General features: G+C 35.3%; 1 protein-coding gene across 1 annotated transcript; it reads right to left on the bottom strand.

Moving 5' to 3' along the window:
* Positions 1–3067: 3067 nt before the first annotated feature.
* Positions 3068–13606, bottom strand: LOC137038169 (uncharacterized). Its single transcript, XM_067412617.1, has 6 exons — positions 13294–13606; positions 11218–11304; positions 9294–9445; positions 7877–8066; positions 7536–7708; positions 3068–3596 (listed from the first exon to the last, which is right to left on the bottom strand). Exons 2-6 carry the CDS (start codon positions 11237–11239, stop codon positions 3510–3512), a joined length of 624 nt encoding a protein of 207 aa, XP_067268718.1. The 5' UTR covers positions 11240–11304; positions 13294–13606; the 3' UTR covers positions 3068–3509.
* Positions 13607–21046: the final 7440 nt, after the last annotated feature.

The raw sequence follows: 21046 nt of genomic DNA on the forward strand, positions 1-21046 counted from the left end.
ACCTTGTATTTTCTTTCTCATGTTTCTGTAAAGCACTTGATTAACCATTGTTTATGATATTTGCCTTGCAATAAAGCTAAAAATATAAACTACAACATTATGTTGATATTCTATATTTTTTACTATAAAACTCTTATGACAAACATGTCTTCTAATATCTTCAATTGTTGCATATACCGAGCTGCAGCGGACACATTTTTACACGACTTTAATCGCTACCCACTGAGGGATGTTTCTTTAATAACGCGTGTTTTATATACATGTTACTGCTGATTGGGATGACATTTTTGACACACCCACCAAAGAAGAGAAAAAGTATCTCCTGTTGCACACCTTTCACACCAGGAAACATTTAGTTCGACCCAGAACCCGTAGCAAAACATTGCACACTAGCTTAAGCTTGAACGTACCACTGATGTGTGCGTTGAAGAACAAAAGCCTAAATTAAATCTGTTCATCATATAAATCGATCTTGTCACTTGTCACGTCGTCCCTGTCACTTGTCAGTTTTACGATCTCTTTATGACCTTTTTGAAGCGTCTAATTAGCTGCCAACAGAGCGACAGAAATCTCTTGAATTTCACCAAAGATCTTCATTTGTGTTCCAAAGTTTTGGAACAACATAAGGGTGAGTAAATAATGACAGCATTTTTATTTTGGGGTGAAGTTTGGTGAACTGTCGCTTTAAGTGGGTTTTTCATTCCAAACACAAACTGTGAAAATGAAACAAATGTATCATGCATGTCAGTTTATAAATAAGGTTTTTTATGGTTGGCCTACTTCTCCTATAATACCTATCCTACAATAATGAGTTTTTAAGTCACCATGAACTCAAAATTAACCACTCTTTATATATATATATATATATATATATATATATATATATATATATATATATATATATATATATATATATAAAGAGTGGTTAATTTTGAGTTCATATATATATACACACACACACACACACACACATATATATATATATATATATATATATATATATATATATATATATATATATATATATATATATATATATATATATATATATATATATATATATATATATTGCAGTAGGCTATGTATAACTGATTTATCCATGCATATCACTATTTGTTTTGTGTGCCCTCGTAATCTTTAATCAAAAGAACTTCCCCTCCTCTTCTCACCTGCTGTATAATACTCTGTATTCCCTTCCTGAATGTAATGACCCAGTGGCGGCCACAATGTGCATCTGTAAACACCACAGTCTTCTTCGGCAGTACCCGGAACCAGGAGAGAGTTGTCCTCCCCCACCTCATAGGAATGATTTGCAAACTTAAAGAGTGTTGTTGTGTTTTTTAGCAAATCTTTCAAAACAAGCCCAGTCAGCAAATCAGAAGAACTCTTTTCAACCTGAAAAACAACTTTGCTTTTATAACACATTGCCTCCGGAAACCAGGAAATATAGGCTATTCCTTCTTTTGTGTCCAATGAAATAAACAATGTATTCAGACACAAACCTTGTACCAGGTTATCCTCCTGTACTTTACACCGTGTTCAGTTTTAGCCCGACATGGTATTTTAGTCCAGCGGTGCTCATCAATTGACATTGAGAAGTAAACCATATGAACTGAAGGATTGAAATTATAACATAATTTAATATATATATATTATTATTAAAGGCTGTAGCCTACACGGTGTAACTTATTGTAGCCTATGAAAACAGTCTAAGACGAACGCGGAAACTTGCAAACAGATTAAACTTGCAAACAGATTAAACTTTAGAATTCACATGTCCTTTAGCCTACGTGTTTCTCTTTTTGCAATTTTATGCATTGTGCATGTAAGATAGGCTAATAAATGTATTTTCTACTTACACATTAAAAAATAGATGTGCAGCATGATCGTTGGTTTGTTTCGGTTTCTCTTCTGTGAATCTGAACTGTAAAATGTTTCATGAACCAGGGTTGCCAGGTTTCCAACAAAACCTAACTATTCCTAAACATATATATATATATATGTTTAAAATTCCCATTCCGCGGGATAAATGTCACTGGGGTGTGGGGTCGCTTTAACCCACGGACATAAAAATCAGACCGCGGCAACATTATTAAGGTACCCCAATTTAACCGCGGACTTGGCAACACTGCCGGAAATGAAGATTCAAATAACAACAAACACGAAAGGTTAAAAAAAACAAAAAAAAAATTGTTGTAGCATTTTTAAATTTTGTTTTTGAACTGTTTAATGCATTTGTAAAATGTTATCCAGTACATAGTGTGAATGAACTCATCTCATCTCATTTGTTAGTAGGCTATTATATAGCAATGGGTAGCATAGTGGCGTAGGCCTAATTAGGCTACAACTGTAAAAAAAAAAAAAAAAAAAAACTATATCTAAACAGGATGTCGCCATAAATAAAAAGGGGTAACATTAAACACGAAATAGCCTCCGTGTTTCTTACTTTCATTTTCATTTCTCCCTCTCAGTCTCGGTTCGACTTTTCACCACAATGGTATAATTGTGAAACTTCTTCTGGAAAACGGGTAGGCTACTTGACAAACAATTCCAGTGAAAGCACCAGAATTAGATAGAACTGAACTAAAACATTCAGCAATTTAGATAGGTCTACTGATGAACCTCAGAATAATTAACTCAGTAATACAGAGAAATGAACTGAACTGAATTCAAACCATTTAAGACCTGTTGAATATTAATCCGTCCTAAACATGATGGATATATAAATATTTATACAAATATTTATTGCCTACTCATGTATTATCAACATTTTTATTATATATATATATACATGCACACACTCTAAAAATGCTGGGTTAAAAACAACCCAAGTTGGGTTGAAAACAGACAAACCCAGAAATTGGGTTGTTTGAACCCATTGAATGGACCCATTCAAACAACCAAATTTCTGGGTTTGTCCATTTTCAACCCAACTTGTGTTGTTTTTAACCCAGCACATATATATATATATATATATATATATATATATATATATATATATATATATATATATATATATATATATATATATATATATATATATATATATATATATATATATATATATATATAAATCAATTATAAATATAAGAAAATATATTTAACATTGAGATCCATAAAGTAGGCTTCATAATTCAGCTATGGACAGTAAACATATTTACAGAGCATGTGCAATTGAAAAGGGAAGGAAGGTAAAAGCAAACAAAATGCAACAGTGTGCTTCTGTGACAGAATCCAGGCCTAATGAATTACAACCAGCCATGTCTCCTGTCCCTCAACAGCCATAAAACAGCCCCATAGGCCATCCCTCCTCCCCTAGGAATAAACCAACTATAAAAAGTAATTAAGAATAGCAAAAAAGCACACAGAAATGGAACAAACACCATCAACCCAACAGTGCCAACAGCCTTGTAAATGTTTACAAGCTTGTCGACTGTTTTATCTTGGTTAATGGATGCGTAAAACTAAATAGGCCCCATCAGCTTTTGCTGTTGTTGTTGTTGTGAATCTCAGTCTTTCCAGCTTGAACTTGTTCCAGCCTTGCTTCCGCTTACTCCCTGCTTTCTTCGTGTCATGCTAAAAACTCGATCACACACCTGTGAAAGGAAATTGATATCAGCAAGGCTTCAGAAGCACTGAAACACACACAAAAAACTCTCCCACAAAGCCCACTCATAGCAATCAGCCATGTGGTTTGTCACTTTAATTATCTCTGAAATCATAAGGGTTTTCAGTTTTTACAGCAAAACAATCAGTTAGTAAAATAATAGAAATTCCATCACAGAGGGCTGATGTCTATAATACTGCTTGCTACACCATCAAAGGGTTCTGCAGAAAGAAAGAAAAACATTACTTCCTGTGATAGATAAACCACAGAACGTGAAGAAAGCAAGTAAGTGAGGGGGATACGTGTGAAGCGAGGGGACTTATGGGCCTCCCCATCTCGTTTTCCTGTTGTGCAACAGTTTCTGGAGAAGTTAAATGCAAAAAGAAGGTGTAAAATAATACTAAAAAAACAATTTGCTGCAGGTCTGTGCTGCATGCTATAACCACAATAAGTGAAAATCAGACCAGAAACACAAATGGAGGGTAGTGGCATAACCATGAAATGTAACCATGAAACCTTAAATATTTTAAAGGGGCTGTTCCGTGGTTTTTTTCTAGGCTTGGTTGTGTTTATGGGGTGCAGTATAATATGTCTTAATACTTCTTCTTTTTTAAACGCTGTTTTTTTCTTATATTTTACCTTTATTCCACACCGCTGTCTCCACTGTCCTTTGAACGGCTCGTTTGCTTCCTGCTTCCTGCCCGTTTGCAACTCTGTTGAGATTTAAAACTATTGGATATGCCCTGAGCCACTCTGGATCTGCCATAACCAATCGCTAACATTTGGCTGTGACGTATGTCATGCGCCCTTCGCCTGCAACCATATGTTGCTCTGCAGGGGTCAAAAATCATTATAAACAGTGAATTTTGAAGAGATACAAAATTCAAACTCCATTGCCTCCTACTTCTTATGTAAATCTTGTGCATGAAAAACACCATGGGGAAAAAAGTGCTTCTCAACATAAACCCAACCGTGACGCAAGCGTTGGGGATCATTTATATGCACGCCCCCAACATTTGCATCTGTCCAAACATGTGCATTGTCAGGCGGAACTGACGGTAACTGGGACTGCAGGTAACACACGTCATGTTCCAGGCTGTGCAGGAGTGAGGCCTTCTAACATGTCAACAGTCATGGTTGATGCTTATAATCAGATACCACAACAATTTAATTCAAGATTGTTTGTTTGTTCGGCCCGAAGAAAGTGGCATTAACAACTGTATTCTTGCAACCAGTAGCGATTTTATCCACTTATTGACTATTTAAACAATTTCTGATTAAATTGAAAGTTTCTTAGAGAGACCACATTGTCTAGATAATGCAAGCAGTAACAATAGGAAACACAAAGTACCATACAAAACTAAATAGTGTGTCTAATGACAAAGGTTAATATTTTGTATTACAAAATACAACCGTAGATACTTTTCTTACCTCAGGTGAAACGTCACCTTTTCCACCATATAACCTAAGTTAAAACGACAGTCATTTGATAAGTATATATTCATTCACGTTATATAAACATGCAATATCGTTGACAAAAAAAGACGAGTCATCACAGGTTTTGGTTTGGGAAAGAAGATCCTTCGTGCGGTTGCCAGATTTCAGTAATTTAAATCCCCCAAACAGAGCTTTTCTGTGTTTTACCTAAACATGCACAATATGGCAACCATGCACGCAAGCTCTCTCTCATGCACGGATGATCGGAAAACACCAATAAACAAGTAAGCTGCATTTTATCAATCTCCATTTGAGATGTTCTGCTTAAAGTGTCATTCAGTCTGTCTGTGTTCTGTCAGGACTCATGAGCTGAACTGCTGTGAGCTGCTGAAATAAGCCAATCAGAGCAGAGCTCAACATTAATATTCATGACCCTTCCAAATAAGGCAAAAACAGAGCATTACATCCTAGGGACAATTTATAGGGTTGTAAATGGACCTGTAAAACTGTATCTGGACAATTTTTGACCTTAAATAAGTCACCCTCTATTTAGATATCAGAGAACAATTTAACATATTGTTTCAAATAATTCTAGGGCACCTTTAAATGATGGCAATACCTTCCGACCCCACGAGAAACAGTTACCGTCCGAATACAGCAACATCACTAACAGAGCGAGCTTGAAAATCAAACTTTTCCCGAATTCCCCCTGTTGGGGAGGAGGGCCACCAACAAACCCCAGCAAAGATTGTTATTGCTCCGGCTTTAACTTCTGGATATTCGGCAGCGTTGTCACAACGGAATGAATGGTTTCATTCGCATCTTTCTCTGCTGCCATTACTGAACTACAACTCAAACTAGTGCATGACATTAACGTCATCGTTCTCAGCCACTCCCCCATGTTGGCTGCCCCGCAGAGTGTTATATTGCCAACTACATCATGGTCAACGCTCAGCTGGAGGGCCGAAGAAGCGCTATAAAGATCAGATAAAGAATGCCTTGAGGAAGTGTAAGATCAGACCCGATCGAGGAGCTAGAGAATAATGCTGCTGACCGTATCATCTGGCGCCAGCTGTGTAGAGATGGGACTCATACACTGGAGATAGAGAGGACAAACAGAAGACAGCAGAAGCGAGCCAGGAGAAATACAGCCATGGCTGCCACCGCTACCACCACCATCACATATACATGCCCCACCTCTAATAGAGCTTGTGGGTCCATGATAGGACTGTTCAGCCCTCAAAGAACTCACCATTAAAGGCATGGACGTCGTCATCGGATTTCGATGAACAACTGAAGTGTGTGTGTGTGTGTGTGTGTGTGTGTGTGTGTGTGTGTGTGTGCGCGTGTGTGTGCGGGTGTGCGGTTCACGCTTATATCAACCGATTGTGCGGGCCATATAATACAATCGCGGGTGGATGAGAAATAAATCATTCTGTTTGTTTGATAAAGACAAGTTGCAGTTGCCGCTTTCAAAATAATCCCTCCTCATGTGAACTGAGAGGGGCATAGATATGACAGCTGAAGCTCATTAAATATGCAAATCTTCTCCAATCCTAGCCGTGGGCGTTTACAAGTCTCCATTGCAGCATGCCCATCAAAAGCCAGCGTTAGGAGACAGCCTCAAAACCAGTGGAGAAAATAGCCTATTACTTATTAGTTATGATGTTTTTGAATGTAAAAACACACAAACGTCATTATTTGGCCTCAGACAACAGTATAAAAAAAGGAAAAAAAGCCAGTGCATTATACATTTAACACGGTTAAAAATGCTTGTTTAATTTCCACACCACACATAATACAATGAAAATAGATCTATTGGCTTTATACCTTTCTCCCAAGTGTGGCTTTATATTTGGAAATGTGACATAAACATCACCTCTTAACAGATCGGGGATGGTAAGATTTAAAAAATAATTTTGAAAGAAATCTCCCATGCTCACCAAGGCTGCATTTATTTGATCAAAATACAATAAAACAGTAATATTGTGAAATATTATTACAATAAAACAAGCTTTTCTATTTATTTCTGTGATGGCAAAGCTTTTCAGCAGCCATTACTCCAGTCTTTAGTGTCACACAATCCTTCCGAATTCAAGAAATGTTTCTTATTATTATTATCATCGTTAAAAAAACTGTAAACTGATAACTGTTTTTCATGAATCTGTGATGAATAGAAAGTTCAAAAGAACAATCAAAGATTCAAATCGTTTGTAATATTATAAATGTCCTTACTGTCACTTTTGTTAATTTCTATTCATCCTTTCTAAATAAAAATATGAATTCCTTTACAAAAAAAAAAAAAAAACGTAATGACCCCAAACTTTTGAACGGTATATTTAAAAAATTATCCGATATCAAGTGGGCAAGCATTAATTTAATGCCATTGTTTGAATGTGACGTGCATTGCTGTTTGTGCATTTCCTGGAAATCTTTGTGGGAAAGGTGAAAGGTCATTTGATTCACTGATTGAAACTGATATTATACTCACCACCACAGTTACAATGCAAAGGATGATTTTGCATATGCTGAAGAGGAAAAGGCCTAGCACAGCCCAGGAAACGGTTAATTCTTCTAGAGCAGAACAAGATTCGGTAGGGATCGCGACAGATGGTGGCATGGCTGTGGAATAAACTGTGTTGGGTGTGCTCACATCCAGACATTCTGAAAATGAAGAGAAACATTATTTGTTTTATATTTAGTTTTCTGAGATATCGCATGCAATTACAAATTCAAAAAGAAGAGGTTTGGTTTTGGTGACACCAACATAAAGACTATCAATAGTACTGTCGAATAGATTAAAGAGACTAACTAGATTGAATGGGAAATTACCTGAGATATTCAGGCTAATGTACGATTCATCATTTTGACCCCCAACATCTGCAGCCAGGTAGCATTTATATACTCCAGAGGTTGAAGGCTGCACATTACTTAACTCCAAGGCCCCTTTTTCTCCCAGAGAAACAGATGTAAAGTTATAGTATGTATACTCTCCATTTTTTTTCTTGATGACAGGCACACGCTAGGAAAAAAATAATTGATTGTGTTAGGGGATTTTGTTGTGGTGTGGGGTTTTCTGCCAGATGATATGCCACTGAGGTGTAGAGGCTGCCACTTTATATGCATCTTTTTTTTCTTTTTTACTTAACTCTTTCACTGTCATTGATGAGTGATCTCGTCATTTATGAGAAAACGAGTTTTTACGGCTTTCCATGTTTTCACTGTTATAAAGTAGGCGGCGCCCCTACATTATCTTCATATCAAAACACAGGAAAAGAAGAAGCAGAAACGGGTTTCTCATATGTAGTCAGATGCATATGAAAAATAATGTGATCATCAACAATAAACAGCATAAAAATCCAAACTGCCTAATGTTACTGAATAAAATGTCAGCGCAGAAAGTGCTACAGGACTGTGAAAGCTTAGATGAACAATCTGAATCCGATCCAGATGTAGTCTTTGGGCCATTATAGGTCACCCCTCCTCCCCTAGAAATAAACCATCTATAAAAACTTAAGAATAGCAAAACCACACAGAAATGGAAAAAACACTATCAACCTAACCTAATGCTGTTTACAGGCTTGGGCATCAATCTGAATCCGATAGCCTTTGGGTGTGTTCACACAAACCCAGCTGTGACCCTAGTGTGAACGCTGCCATCTGAACCCTTGTGTGCACCAAGCAAGCAGAGCAAGACCGCTGAAAACATGGGTCTCGCTCCGCTTCATAAACAAACCAAAAACAGGAAGATGAGACCATAAAAGGACAGGATGCTCACGCATACCTGTTTTTTCCACATCATAGTCATGATGTTGCCCATCACAGTTTGGCACAGGCATCAGAACTACGTCACTTTGTAGCAGATCATTTGTGCGTGTTAAAAAAGTGAAGGCTACTTTTTTTTTGTCCGATCCAAATCAACCAAGCGAACCAAGCTACACCCTTTGACAAAAAGCACCCTTTGACAAAAAAAAATTCTCAGCTTTTTGATCAATCTTAACTATATTTAAGTGTTGATATTCAAGTGTCTTTTCTTTCTTTTAATATATTGCATGTTCAGATAATCATACAACAAAATAATCTCGGGGTCATGACATTTCTGTGAAAATGGCCAACACACTGGCGGTGACTGGCAACTTTATTTTTTAGAAACGCTGGCAGGGAAAGAGTTAATAAGTCCCTGGTAGAAAAAAAACAACCCACAAAAGTACACAAACATTTTATTAAGTAAGTCATGGAGGTAACTCACCTCTGTTTTGTACCACATGATGTATCGGTACTTTTTTGTTCGGTCAGTAGCTTTACAAGGTAGTCTGATGTCATCGTTACAGTTTCCCTCAATGGAGTCCATGCTGTCTGATTTCCCACAGTGCAATGCTACCATTGCAAACAACAGCAAACCTGCAAAGGGTGAGCAATACATAAAGGAGATTAGCTAAACATCAAACGATTTGTTAGTATTTCTCAAGATATTCTTATAATTCACATCAGGATAAAAAAAAGTTCAGTTTTGGTAGTAATGGGTTCATTGTTTGAACTTATAAAACAACTTACTATTACACTATGCATTCAGTGCTTGGATTTTTCCTAATAGCCATATTTAGAATTTTGTATTTGAACTTCCGTTTTTGCAGTTGCTCTATATTTCTATAGCATTGCTTTTGAAGTGTAATTAGCTGGCGAAGTGGATTTACTTATAGTTAATGATAGTTATCATGATTATTGTAATGTTTGTATCGGATATCATAACAAATGTCAATAGACCGGGATGATTTTAAGATGAGCAGTTCATTCATAAATCCATAAGATCTCACCTTCATGCTGTACAATTCTTGAAATACAAGATGAATATGTGGAGGGGCTACATATTTTTTTCGCGCCATGAGGTTTTTTAAGGTGCACTGTGTATATTTTAGCTGCATTTGGCGGTAAGGTTGCGATTTTTAAGCGCTCACCCCTACCTTTTGAACCACATAAAGAAGCTATAGGGGGCCAACACAGGACAATGATGCTGTCATCTGAGAATGGAGAGAGTAGCTGGTAGCAGTTTGTCATTTTAGGGCTACTGTATAAACATGGCAACGCAAAATGGTGACTTCACTGTAAGGGGACCCGCGGTGTAGCCTTTGTAGATAGAAATGGCACATTCTAAGGTAATAAAATCATAACGGTTTATTATTTATGGTCTTTACGCATCACTGAAAACATAGGTTTGTATATTATATTGCATTTCTGTCAATAGAGCCTCATAATTATTACACACTGCACCTTTTACATGGTTAAAATGTTTAAAAACTTAAAATGCTTGTACCACCTATACTGGCTTTATAATCTTTAAACAAATAAAATAACTGATACCTAATTTTCTCATAAATAATTTGTCTCACTAATCCATATATTTTATTACACACACACACACACACACACTATAATTTTAAAAAATGGGGATGGTAAGATTTCTAAAGGTTTTTGAAAGAAGTCTCTAATGCTCAACAAGCTGAATTCGTTTGATTAAAAAAAATAAAATAATAATAATACAATATAGCGACATTTTACTACAATAAAAAATTGTTAACTGACACTGAAATGGCTGACTAGATTATTATTATTTTTACATATCTATACAATATATGGATGTTGGTCTATCATTGTGTTGACTGTTTACACACACTCAAATACATTTTAAATACTTGGCCACTCATGACACCATTTTCACAGCTTTACTCGTGGTGTTAAAATTACAGTGCAGTTAACTCTTTGTTATACCGCAAAGAAATAGTCCGCCAATTCGCTTCACAATGCAATTGCTCGAAGTAAATACATCTATGATTTTGAAAAACTAGTCACTTTTACTTTTTACTATATCAGGAATAAATGTATTTCCTTAACTAATAAACCTCAAACTCATTTCTTAAACGGAAAAGAGAACAAGACTATAAAGGGAAAATCCCTTCTGTGTGGCTTTAAGTCTGTTTTCAGCGTAAATAAGCATACACGAAGTAGCCCACTTAAACACCACACAAATACATTTCTGTAGAATATTATTCAAAAATAATATAGTATTATTAGATTCTTTAAAGTATTTAAAGAAGTTATGTTTCGAAGTGAGGGAGTGAGAGAAGAGTTATGAGCTAAAGCAAAATATTCTGAAATAATGTCAGATTTTGACTTACCTGAAATCTTTAGATTAGCCATTGTGAGTTCTTTACTGTGGGTAAAATGCAGCCACCAGTGGTGATGGAGAAACAGCTGTTTCTTATCTGCAAACAGAAGGAAAAAAAAAGACAAACGAAAAAATGTCTTAAATGACTCATGGTCTCATGCGTGTCTCAATTCTGCCCTCTAGTGCGTCTGGTAGATATGCAGCTAAAAAAAGGCTTTTGTAAAACACAATATAAAATAAATCAGTTTTAAACTTAATCAATGACTTTCAGACAAAAAGTGAAATCGATAATTTCATAACTGTCTTTAAATCCCATCAAGAACCATAGGGTATATATTTAATCCAGATTTTTTTTTTTTAAATGCTGGTATTTAGATCAAAATAAGCTTGAATTTGCTTGATGAAGATATTTTTGTGAAAAGTTTGTGAGCAGGGTTTTAATAATTAAAGTCTAATAAATTCTTATTTAACGATATAAATGGCATGAAATGTTCAAAAACAGATTCTGGTTAACTGATCATTTGTTAATTGCAACAGTAGCCTATATTGTAATTAGCCTAATGAAAATTATATATTTTTTAAGTCATCAGAATTTTACAATAATATAACTATTAATTTTTAACTGAATAAACCTACACAGATACAGAAGAACATAACATATACATATTTTATACATATACACATTTTATCTACATATACACATTTATTTATCTCTCATAATTCACAACAGTAGCACATTAACAGAAATTATCATTCTTAAAAGCCACTAAATGTTGTGTTTTCTGTGTATCTTTTAAGTACAATCAACTTGGACGTGTATGCCATTTCAACTTAAATTAAATTTTTTAATTTAAACTGACTTAAAAATGGGTTGAATCCTTTATTACTTATAAAAAAGTTGAAAATTGTTTAACTTGTGTTGATGAGTTAAAGCAATGTAAAAGCATTTTTACAGTGTGCTAAAACACTTTTATACTTTATTAACATTAGTCAAAAGTTATTGTTATTACAGCAAAGAAATTGTTATTAGCACTTAACTATCCATTCATTTTTGTTTGTTTGTCCAAAAAAAAAAAAAAAAACTGTACTGTGCTAATTAACTGAGACTTCTTACAGCTCTTACAGGTTGTTGGCCTTGTTTGTTTCGTTGCTTCTATTGCTCTCCCCTTTTTTGTAAGTCGCTTTGGATAAAAGCATCAGCTAAATGATTAAATGTAAATGTAAAGCAAAGTTGCTCAAACCTACAACAACTGGCTGAAAAAATAATAATTAAAGTATATTAAACACAGAAAAATGCATAAATATTTTGTCACTAGTGGGAATTGAATTTGTCACATCAAGATCTGACATGTCAAGTTCTGATAAATATATTGTGATGGAAACACTGACAGTTAAGAAACTGCTGCTCACATAAAGAGCAAAGTAGGGGGAAAAAAGTGTTTTTCATATTTTTACAGTTTCATAGTAGGTGAGTGGAATTTTTTTAAAATGTTGTGTTAGTATGAGTGGTGCACTTTTTGCGGAGTCTGCACTTGTATCAAAATGGAATATTACAGTCATCATTATGTTGAACAAGCTTTCGTCATTTGAAAGGTATTATTTGATAAACACCTTTTTAAGTAATTTAATTTTTGCTCATACAGACTTCCATTAAACAGTCACTCGCTCTGGCCCCACTTTATATTAGGTGGCCTAACTAACTGTATGTGTGTACTTACATCAAAAAAAATAGTGAAATGTACTTATTGTGTTCAAATTGTATTGCAAAGCACTATTGTTGATATTGAGGTGGGATACGGTTAAAGTTAGGGACAGGCGTGGTGGTATGGGTAAGTTGAAGTAGGGTTACGTGTAAGAGAAGTGTCAGAAATGTAACTAGAAATTAATTAAAGATTAAATTACATTCAGGTTATTTTTTAAATGTAAGTACAATGTAAAAACATGTTAGTATCAAATGATTAATTTAAATGTTAGTACATAGTAGGCCACCTATAAAAAGTGGGTCCCCTGCTCCCGTTGTGGAAGTTACATATATTTCACAAAAGGTTTTCACCACTATCTTCTCCCGTTTCTCTCTCTCACTCACTCTGTCCTGCTCTTTTGAAGTCTTTGTGTTCCTTTGAGTCCCATTTGCAGCCACAAATGGCTGCATCACAGAGCCGTAAAGCTGCTCTTCCCCTGCAGTAAATAAGTTCTCTGTGTGACGGTGGACTTGCTTTTCCTCAGTCCGGAACTCAGCCCTCTCCTCTCTGGACCCAGAGATCTTTCTGACCGTAACTGACCGTACGACATGCTCTCTTCCATCCTGTTGTTCTTCATGTTGGGGATTCCCTATACTTTTCTCCTTTTCCTCCCTCCTTCTCTGGCTCTCTCCATCTCCTTATTTGTCCTAGTGTTTGTTCGAGCCTTTCTTTCTGACAGGATAGTGAGGGATCAGGATATTAATAGGAGGCTGTAAGAAAGGGAAGAGGAAGAAAGCGAGAGAGGGTTGTGATTACGCCATCTGGATTAAACAATGCCTACCTCAAGACGGACACAATGAATGGGGGGACAGCAGGGGGAAGTGAGAAAGGAGGAGAACCTCGGCTTCAATTGCCATCTATACAAAGATTTATGCACATATGAAGTGTGTCCTCTCTAACCCAACGCTCTGGTCGTGGTTATATATCATCTGCTTGGAAACATTTGGGAGAATTTACAGTTTGTTCTTGGTACCATTCTTTCACAACAATATGTACAGTAGTAGTCTTATAATTACATGATAACCGATGTGAATATGCATTTGCAATATTTTATATTGGACACCCAAATATGATCATTCTCATCGACCCCAAACTTTTTACGAATAATTTAATACAGTATGGATAGTTGATAGTGATGGATAGTAGTGTATGGATTTAAATGTGCAGTTAATCCAGCTAAATAAGGTTTTTGCAACAGTCTTCATCACTTTTGGGCAAATTAGGCAACACACTATGGGAAAATGTACTTTTAAAAGTGATGCATTACAATATTGTGTTCCTCCATAAAAAGTAACAATGTAAAAATGAAACACAAACGTGATATTTATCTAAAGTTTATCATTTTTGCATTGAAGGGGATCATCGAAGGTCAGCAGGAAAGACATTGGTTAATAAAATAAGATTAAATACATAAAGTATGTTTGTGTAATTTAATGTATTTATTTATGATTTTCATAATATTTTGACATTGTATTTTACTGTTTTACGTGTTCACATTTATTCTAAACCTACAACGACCATCATGTTCACACAGACACAGGGCACAATGCATCTGCACTCACGACTTCTTTTACACTGTAAAAAAAAAAAAAAAAACGTTGAGAAAACGTTAAAGTTTAAGGCAACCAGCTGCAGAACATTTTTGAGTTTTGTCAACTTAGGGTCAATAGTTGTACAAACTTTGAGTTATCTCAACTTTTAATTAAATTAAATACGGTAGTTTGATCAACTTTAAAAGCTGAATTTGTCATACAAAACATAAGTTGGATTTATTACAGTGTACAGTTTTTCTCGATTGTTTACACACATTTTCTGAAAGCGTGCTTCATACTCTCAGAACTCTACACACAAATCAAAACACACACACACACACAATGGGCGAAACCCCTCAATTTTCCTGCAAAATTAAACTTTACATTCAAAACAATTTTATTTCTTCTCAAATTTGTATTTTGTTTTTAAATGACACACACACACAAACCATCATATGAATAGACATTTATAAGAGCCAGTTGAACACTGATGTTCTCAATGTGAAAAACACTATGATGAATGGAAAACACTTTTCCGTTCATCATAATGACTTAGGTTTTTTTTTTTTTTTGGTTCAGTGTTACACTACCTACATGCATAGTGTGTTGTATAATATTTTAGAATATTGTTTTTATACTCAGAGCACACAAATACACGGTAAAAAAATATATATTTTATTTTCCCCGCAAAGACAATGTGCACCAACCAACACAAAGTTACACATACAGTGGTCTACAAACAACACAATAAGTTATACAGTTACAGCAAAACAATGTTTCCAATGTTGTCATCCATTGCAAACTGCAATTTGAGTGTAAATTAGGAATTGTGCTAGTTTAGCATAATTGGTTCAGGGGTTGGTCCATGAGCATGAGAAAAACTGTAACACAGGGACAGGAGAGCTGTTCATGGAAAAACAAACTGTTTCCTCCACAGTAAAATAAAAATAAATAAAAATATCAAACTTGCAAACAACCAATGGAAAAGTTAGATAATATAACATCCACCAATCACATAACTCAACAAGCAAAAGATCATGCATCAACCAGTGGTTTGCTTACACTCAACACAGTAAAAAAAATAATTAAAACTTCCAAACAACCAATAGAAAAATGTATTTGAATATTCATGGTATTTACCATCTGGACACTGTGAGATTGTATTAGTGTGTAGTATCAAGAAAGAAGAGACTGACATAAATAAAGATTAATAAAAAATAAGCTGCAAAAAGCACTAAATGAGTTATGAGCTACATTTGTTTGCAGGTTCCTTAGTAATATACTTGTATCATGGAAATATTGGTTTATTATTTAGTTTGACTATTGGTTAATATCTGTGGGGGTGTGTATGTGTTTTCGTGCGGTCGGCAGCAGCTCCCTGAGGTTGTTAGCAGCCACAGCTGTGTGTGTGTGTGTGTGTGTGTGTGTGTGTGTGTGTGTGTGTGTGTGTGTGTGTGTGTGTGTGTGTGTGTGTGTGTGTGTGTGTGTGTGTGTGTGTGTGTGTGTGTGTGTGTGTGTGTGTGTGTGTGTGAGCGTGTGTGCAATGGCCTATGTTTCTGTCAGTGAGCTTGTTCAGAGCACTCTTTCTGGCGTCTGATTGAGGATTTCCTCTAGATGATCGTTACCTCTACACACACAGAAACACACACATGCACACATAGAGGAACGCCCCAAATGTTCCATCAATACACAGCAGACTCTCAAAGCCTCCACAGCTGGGAGATTTTCCCATGCGAAAACAAATTACAAAAATGCACTTGTACACACAGAGACACACACACACCAGTGACATCATAAACATAATGACAATACTTTTATATTTCAGTTCATTTAACAATTGCAAACTTCTATCAGATAATAAATATTTTATAATAAAATTATTTTAGACTGATTTTGAACTGCAGGAATACGATGTTGTATTATAATAGATTTAGCTAATTTCAGATGTTAAAAATCTGTGTGTGTGTGTGTGTGTGGGGGGGGGGGGGGGTCATGTTTTTGTGACATATGAGGATACAAATGTGCATTATGACATGGGTATGACAAAGGTATTACAAGGAGAGGTTGAAATATGAGGACATTGGCCATGTCCCCAATTTTCAAAATGCTTATAAATCTTACAGCATGAGTTTTTTTGAGAAAGTAAAAATGCAGAATGTTTCCTGTGATGGGTAGGTTTAGGGGTAGGGGCAGTGTAAGGGGACAGAAAATACGGTTTGTACAGTATAAAAATCATTGCACCTGAATGTACGGTTTGTACAGTATAAAAACCATTACGACTATGGAGAGTCCCCACAATTCACAAAAACAAACGTGTGTATGTGTGTGTGTGTGTGTGTGTGTGTGTGTGTGTGTGTGTGTGTGTGTGTGTGTGTGTGTGTGTGTGTGTGTGTGTGTGTGTGTGTGTGTGTGTGTGTGCGTGTGTGTGCTGAAAGGTGACTCCACTGACCCAGTTTTGTCATGCTCCTTATTAAAAATACTTGAATGATGTTTGATGATGATAATGATGATGATGATGACCTGTCTCCCTCTGCTCCCCTCCTGCTGTGTGGGTGTCTTATTGTTTGATTGTTTTCTTTCGGAAGCATCGCTAGCACGATACCGAAAGTGACCCCTGCACGGTTAATGTCTGGGAGGGTCACATCTTCTGCTCGACGGCATTCCGCGCTGATAGCAGTGGAGCGTTTACATTGTCCAGCAATTCCCAACTCAGGGAATTCCGCTTCCAGACTCCTGAACACTGAGAAAAAAAACAATAAGTGTGTGTGAGAGAGAGACTGAGAATTTGAGTCAGTAAGTGTGTGCAGTGTGCATTACTGATGCTTCCTCTTACAGAGAGAGAGAGAGAGAGAGAGAGAGAGAGAGAGAGAGAGAGAGAGAGAGAGAGAGAGAGAGAGAGAGAGAGAGAGAGAGAGAGAGAGAGAGAGAGAGAGAGAGAGAGAGAGAGAGAGAGAGAGAGAGAGAGAGAGAGACGTCCAATATATATTTGGGTCCATTATGTGATGCTAATTTCTTTTTGGTTGCCGATATCTATTACAGGTTTCTATTGATTTTATAATATATTCAGCTATAGACACAAAACTACACTAATGAAAAAACATGTTTGTCATAAAGTTCTTCAATGAGAAGTACATACAGCAAATGTTTCAGTACATGCAACCCCTGAACTTTGTTGGTCATGCCTCTATAATTTACATCTGTCTCAAAATAAGGAATTGGTTCGAGTAGAGCCAACTCAAATTGAACAAATTAGTTTAAACAAATTGACTTTTATGAGTATTTAGAACTTTCTTTTTATTTTGAGTGGTGCTGGAGTCAAGACCACTTCATCCGAGACCAAGTCGAGACCAAGACCAATGTGTGTTGAGATTAAGACAAGACTCAGACCAAGACCAGGACAGGGCGAGACTGAGTCAAGACCAAGACCAGAAAAGCACTCCTTAAATTCATGAAGATCCACATTACCACCTAAAACTGTTTATTTTTAATAAAATATAATTAGAATAAGACACTATATAGAGCTGTTACCAATCAAATTAAATAATTAACAACACAATTCATATTTGCACTGCAGAGAGATGCATCTAAATTGGTAGATTACAGATGCATAAACATTATTATTATTATTATTATTATTATTATTATTATTATTATTATTACAGAATGTTTGTATAAAAGCAATATCATGTTTGCCATCATGCTGAAATTTGTAAAAAAAAAAAAAAAAAAAAAAAAAACTTTTAATATTGCTTAATTATATCACGTTATATATGTTATATAAAAATCCAGATCTCATACAAGTATGAAAAGTATTTTTGCAACAATATCTTGAATTTTGTGAGCATTTGTATTCATTTTGGTGACATTTTGACACAATCCCTCATTCATTTCTGAACCGGCACAATCACATTAATGATGTTAATTAATAAATCAGGCAATGCACCGGCAATATAGTAATATCCCAGTATTTGTGGGCTTGATCGGTCTTGAGATTAAATCCAGAGTCCTCGAAGTCTGAGACGGAGACAAGACCAAGACCTTCTAAAAATTGTCTCAAGACCGGCCTCGAGTATTACAACACAGTGCTAAATTTTAAAGCTGCACTATGTAGTATTTTTGCAGTAAAATATCCAAAAACCACTAGGCCGGTGTTATATATTTTGTTCAGTTGAGTACTTACAAAATCCCAAATGTGTCCAACTATTTGTAAATTGTGAGAAAATTGCTATTTTAACCAAGGACCCGGGACGTGTCAGCATAGTGTCTGAGGAAGTCGCCTGTCAATTGCGTCATATCTGCGCTACCCTCGGTTTTGGGTTTTATTTGGCAAGAGTGCTTTAAACACCCTTAAATGTATCTAATATGATAAACAGGGCTGCATGACCTCATAATCATGACCGGAAAAGTAGAAATAGTGCGGGCGGCCGGTGACTGTGTCCCATCCCATCATTATAAAAGTCCCGGTGCTCACAAGGCGGGTATTTGTGTGGCAGTCGCTCCAGTAGCCGTGCTCAGCTCCACAACACTCTGTCCTGCTCTGCTTCACACTACAGTAACGTTAATAACCGTATCCATGAACATGATTTCTGCCCGTGTCCTATTTTCCACCGGCTGTGAGGTGAAGACCCAAGATGCTGCGCTCAAACTTTGCGTCATCAAACTACACATTTGTTTTGAATAGGCGCCCTCTGGCGGACAGAAAGTTGCATAGTGCACCTTTAAGTCATCTTAATTGTTTCATTGTTTTGAGTTTTATGAACTTATTTCTTCTAACTTATATTTAACCGAAACTGGGCTGGGATTTATATTTCCCAGCATGCCATGACACTCAATAGAGACAGTAAATACCCAAATTAATTTTATGTATTTTGTGAATCTGAAATCTTTTAATTTTGTGCACGATTGGTGTTGATGTGGAGATTTAGTAGCATTTAATGTTTTGCTATGTTAGTTTAGAAGAGTTTGTTGGTTTTGTGTTTTTTGGGGGGTGGGGACCAGCGTAGTTTGAGAACAGATATCCAGTATGTTGAATGTTTTATATTGCTATACTCATTCATAAATTTGTTAACTTAAAAAAATGTATGTAACCAAGTGCATGTTATTTTGATTATTGCCAACTTATTCCGGTTTTACAGTGTAATTTATTGTAATCGTACTAATACTACTTGGGACTAAATTGGTGTTTAAAACAATACTTTTAAGTATACTTTAAGTGTAACAGTATTTTTAAGTGAATATCATACTTGTTTACTATTTATCTATTATGTTTGCACTTTAACTATGTTCCCATTTAGGTATTCATTTTAACTTGAAATATACTTTTAATTGTACTTAAAATCTGTTTTGTAAGTACATTTTAATGAATTCATACACTGCCAGTGGATCACACAAACATTCAGATACTCTGAATTCTGTTTTCTTTATAAATCATTATTTTCCATCAGTGTACGATTATAAGGCAGTATCTGTAGAACTATGTGTGAAAGAGTATTTAATATACTCAATCAAAAGAGTAAATATAGAAGCCAAACTTCGAATACTGAATTATTCATCTCCTCTCCCCTCATTCCTTTCTATTCACTCGTCCTCTCTCATTGCTCAACTCTCTCCAACACCTGCCAAATCTTTATTTTCCCCTTCTCATGCTTTTTCGTATCCCATGTTGTTTGTTATTTTTGAAAGTAGCTTTATAGTTAATGTAGTTGTGATAAACCTTTTTTTTTAATGGCATTTCTTGTGACGTGTGTATTAGCAGATACCATTTTGGGGAATCATTCTATTTTTAGAATAAGAAAAATTACACATTTGTATTTGTTGTGTTTTGAAAAATATTAAATGGTTTTAATATTTGTCAAATAAAACGAGCTGCATTTTTTTCCCCTGGCTATGTGATCTATTGTGAACAGATTTGAGAATTTTGCACATGTTTTGAAGGGGAAAAAAGCATATTATTTATCATTTGTATTGAATAAACCTTTTTGAAATAAATAAATAAAAGTAACAAATAAATGAAAAAATCTGTTTGAACATTACAAAGTGTTCAGATTACCGTGTTAATTGTTTTGAGTGATCTGAGTTTGGAGAAATGTGTTAAACTTTGCAAAATTACCTTTTTAAGTTTGAAATAATTTTGATGTTTTATATATTAAGCTCATTAAAAAAAATAAGTTTGATTGAATGCTTAAATTCATGAAGACAAACAAACATTTCCCTTCATTTCACATAATGTTCACTGTAAAAACTTACTTATAACAGGTTATAACAGTAACCTGATTGCCTTAAGAGTTTATTGAAATTAAAAATTTGAGTTGATACAATGAAGGAAATTAGTTTAATAAATAGAAACTCAAAATATTATTTTACCTGAACCACATAAAAAAAATTATAAATCATGTTTCACTGTCATCAGAAATAAAACACACACAATTACCCAATATTCTCACAAAATCTTTTAATAATATTTGAATAAAGATGGTCGATTCTCAAAAAATGTTCATTGTATTAACTCATGTATTCTTTTTTATTTCAATGAAAAAAAAATTATGTATTAAATAAAGTCTAAATA

The sequence above is a fragment of the Pseudorasbora parva genome, chromosome 13 (assembly GCF_024679245.1).
Source record: "Pseudorasbora parva isolate DD20220531a chromosome 13, ASM2467924v1, whole genome shotgun sequence".
NCBI classification, from domain to species: Eukaryota; Metazoa; Chordata; class Actinopteri; order Cypriniformes; family Gobionidae; genus Pseudorasbora; species Pseudorasbora parva.

Coding starts and splice junctions, on each gene's coding strand:
- LOC137038169 (XM_067412617.1), bottom strand. CDS start 11,239: ATGGCTAATCTAAAGATTTCAG. Junction 8,067..9,293: donor TCATGTGGTACAAAACAGAG/GTGAGTTACCTC, acceptor TTTTTTTCCTAG/CGTGTGCCTGTCATCAAGAA. Junction 7,709..7,876: donor CATTAGCCTGAATATCTCAG/GTAATTTCCCAT, acceptor CTTCATTTTCAG/AATGTCTGGATGTGAGCACA.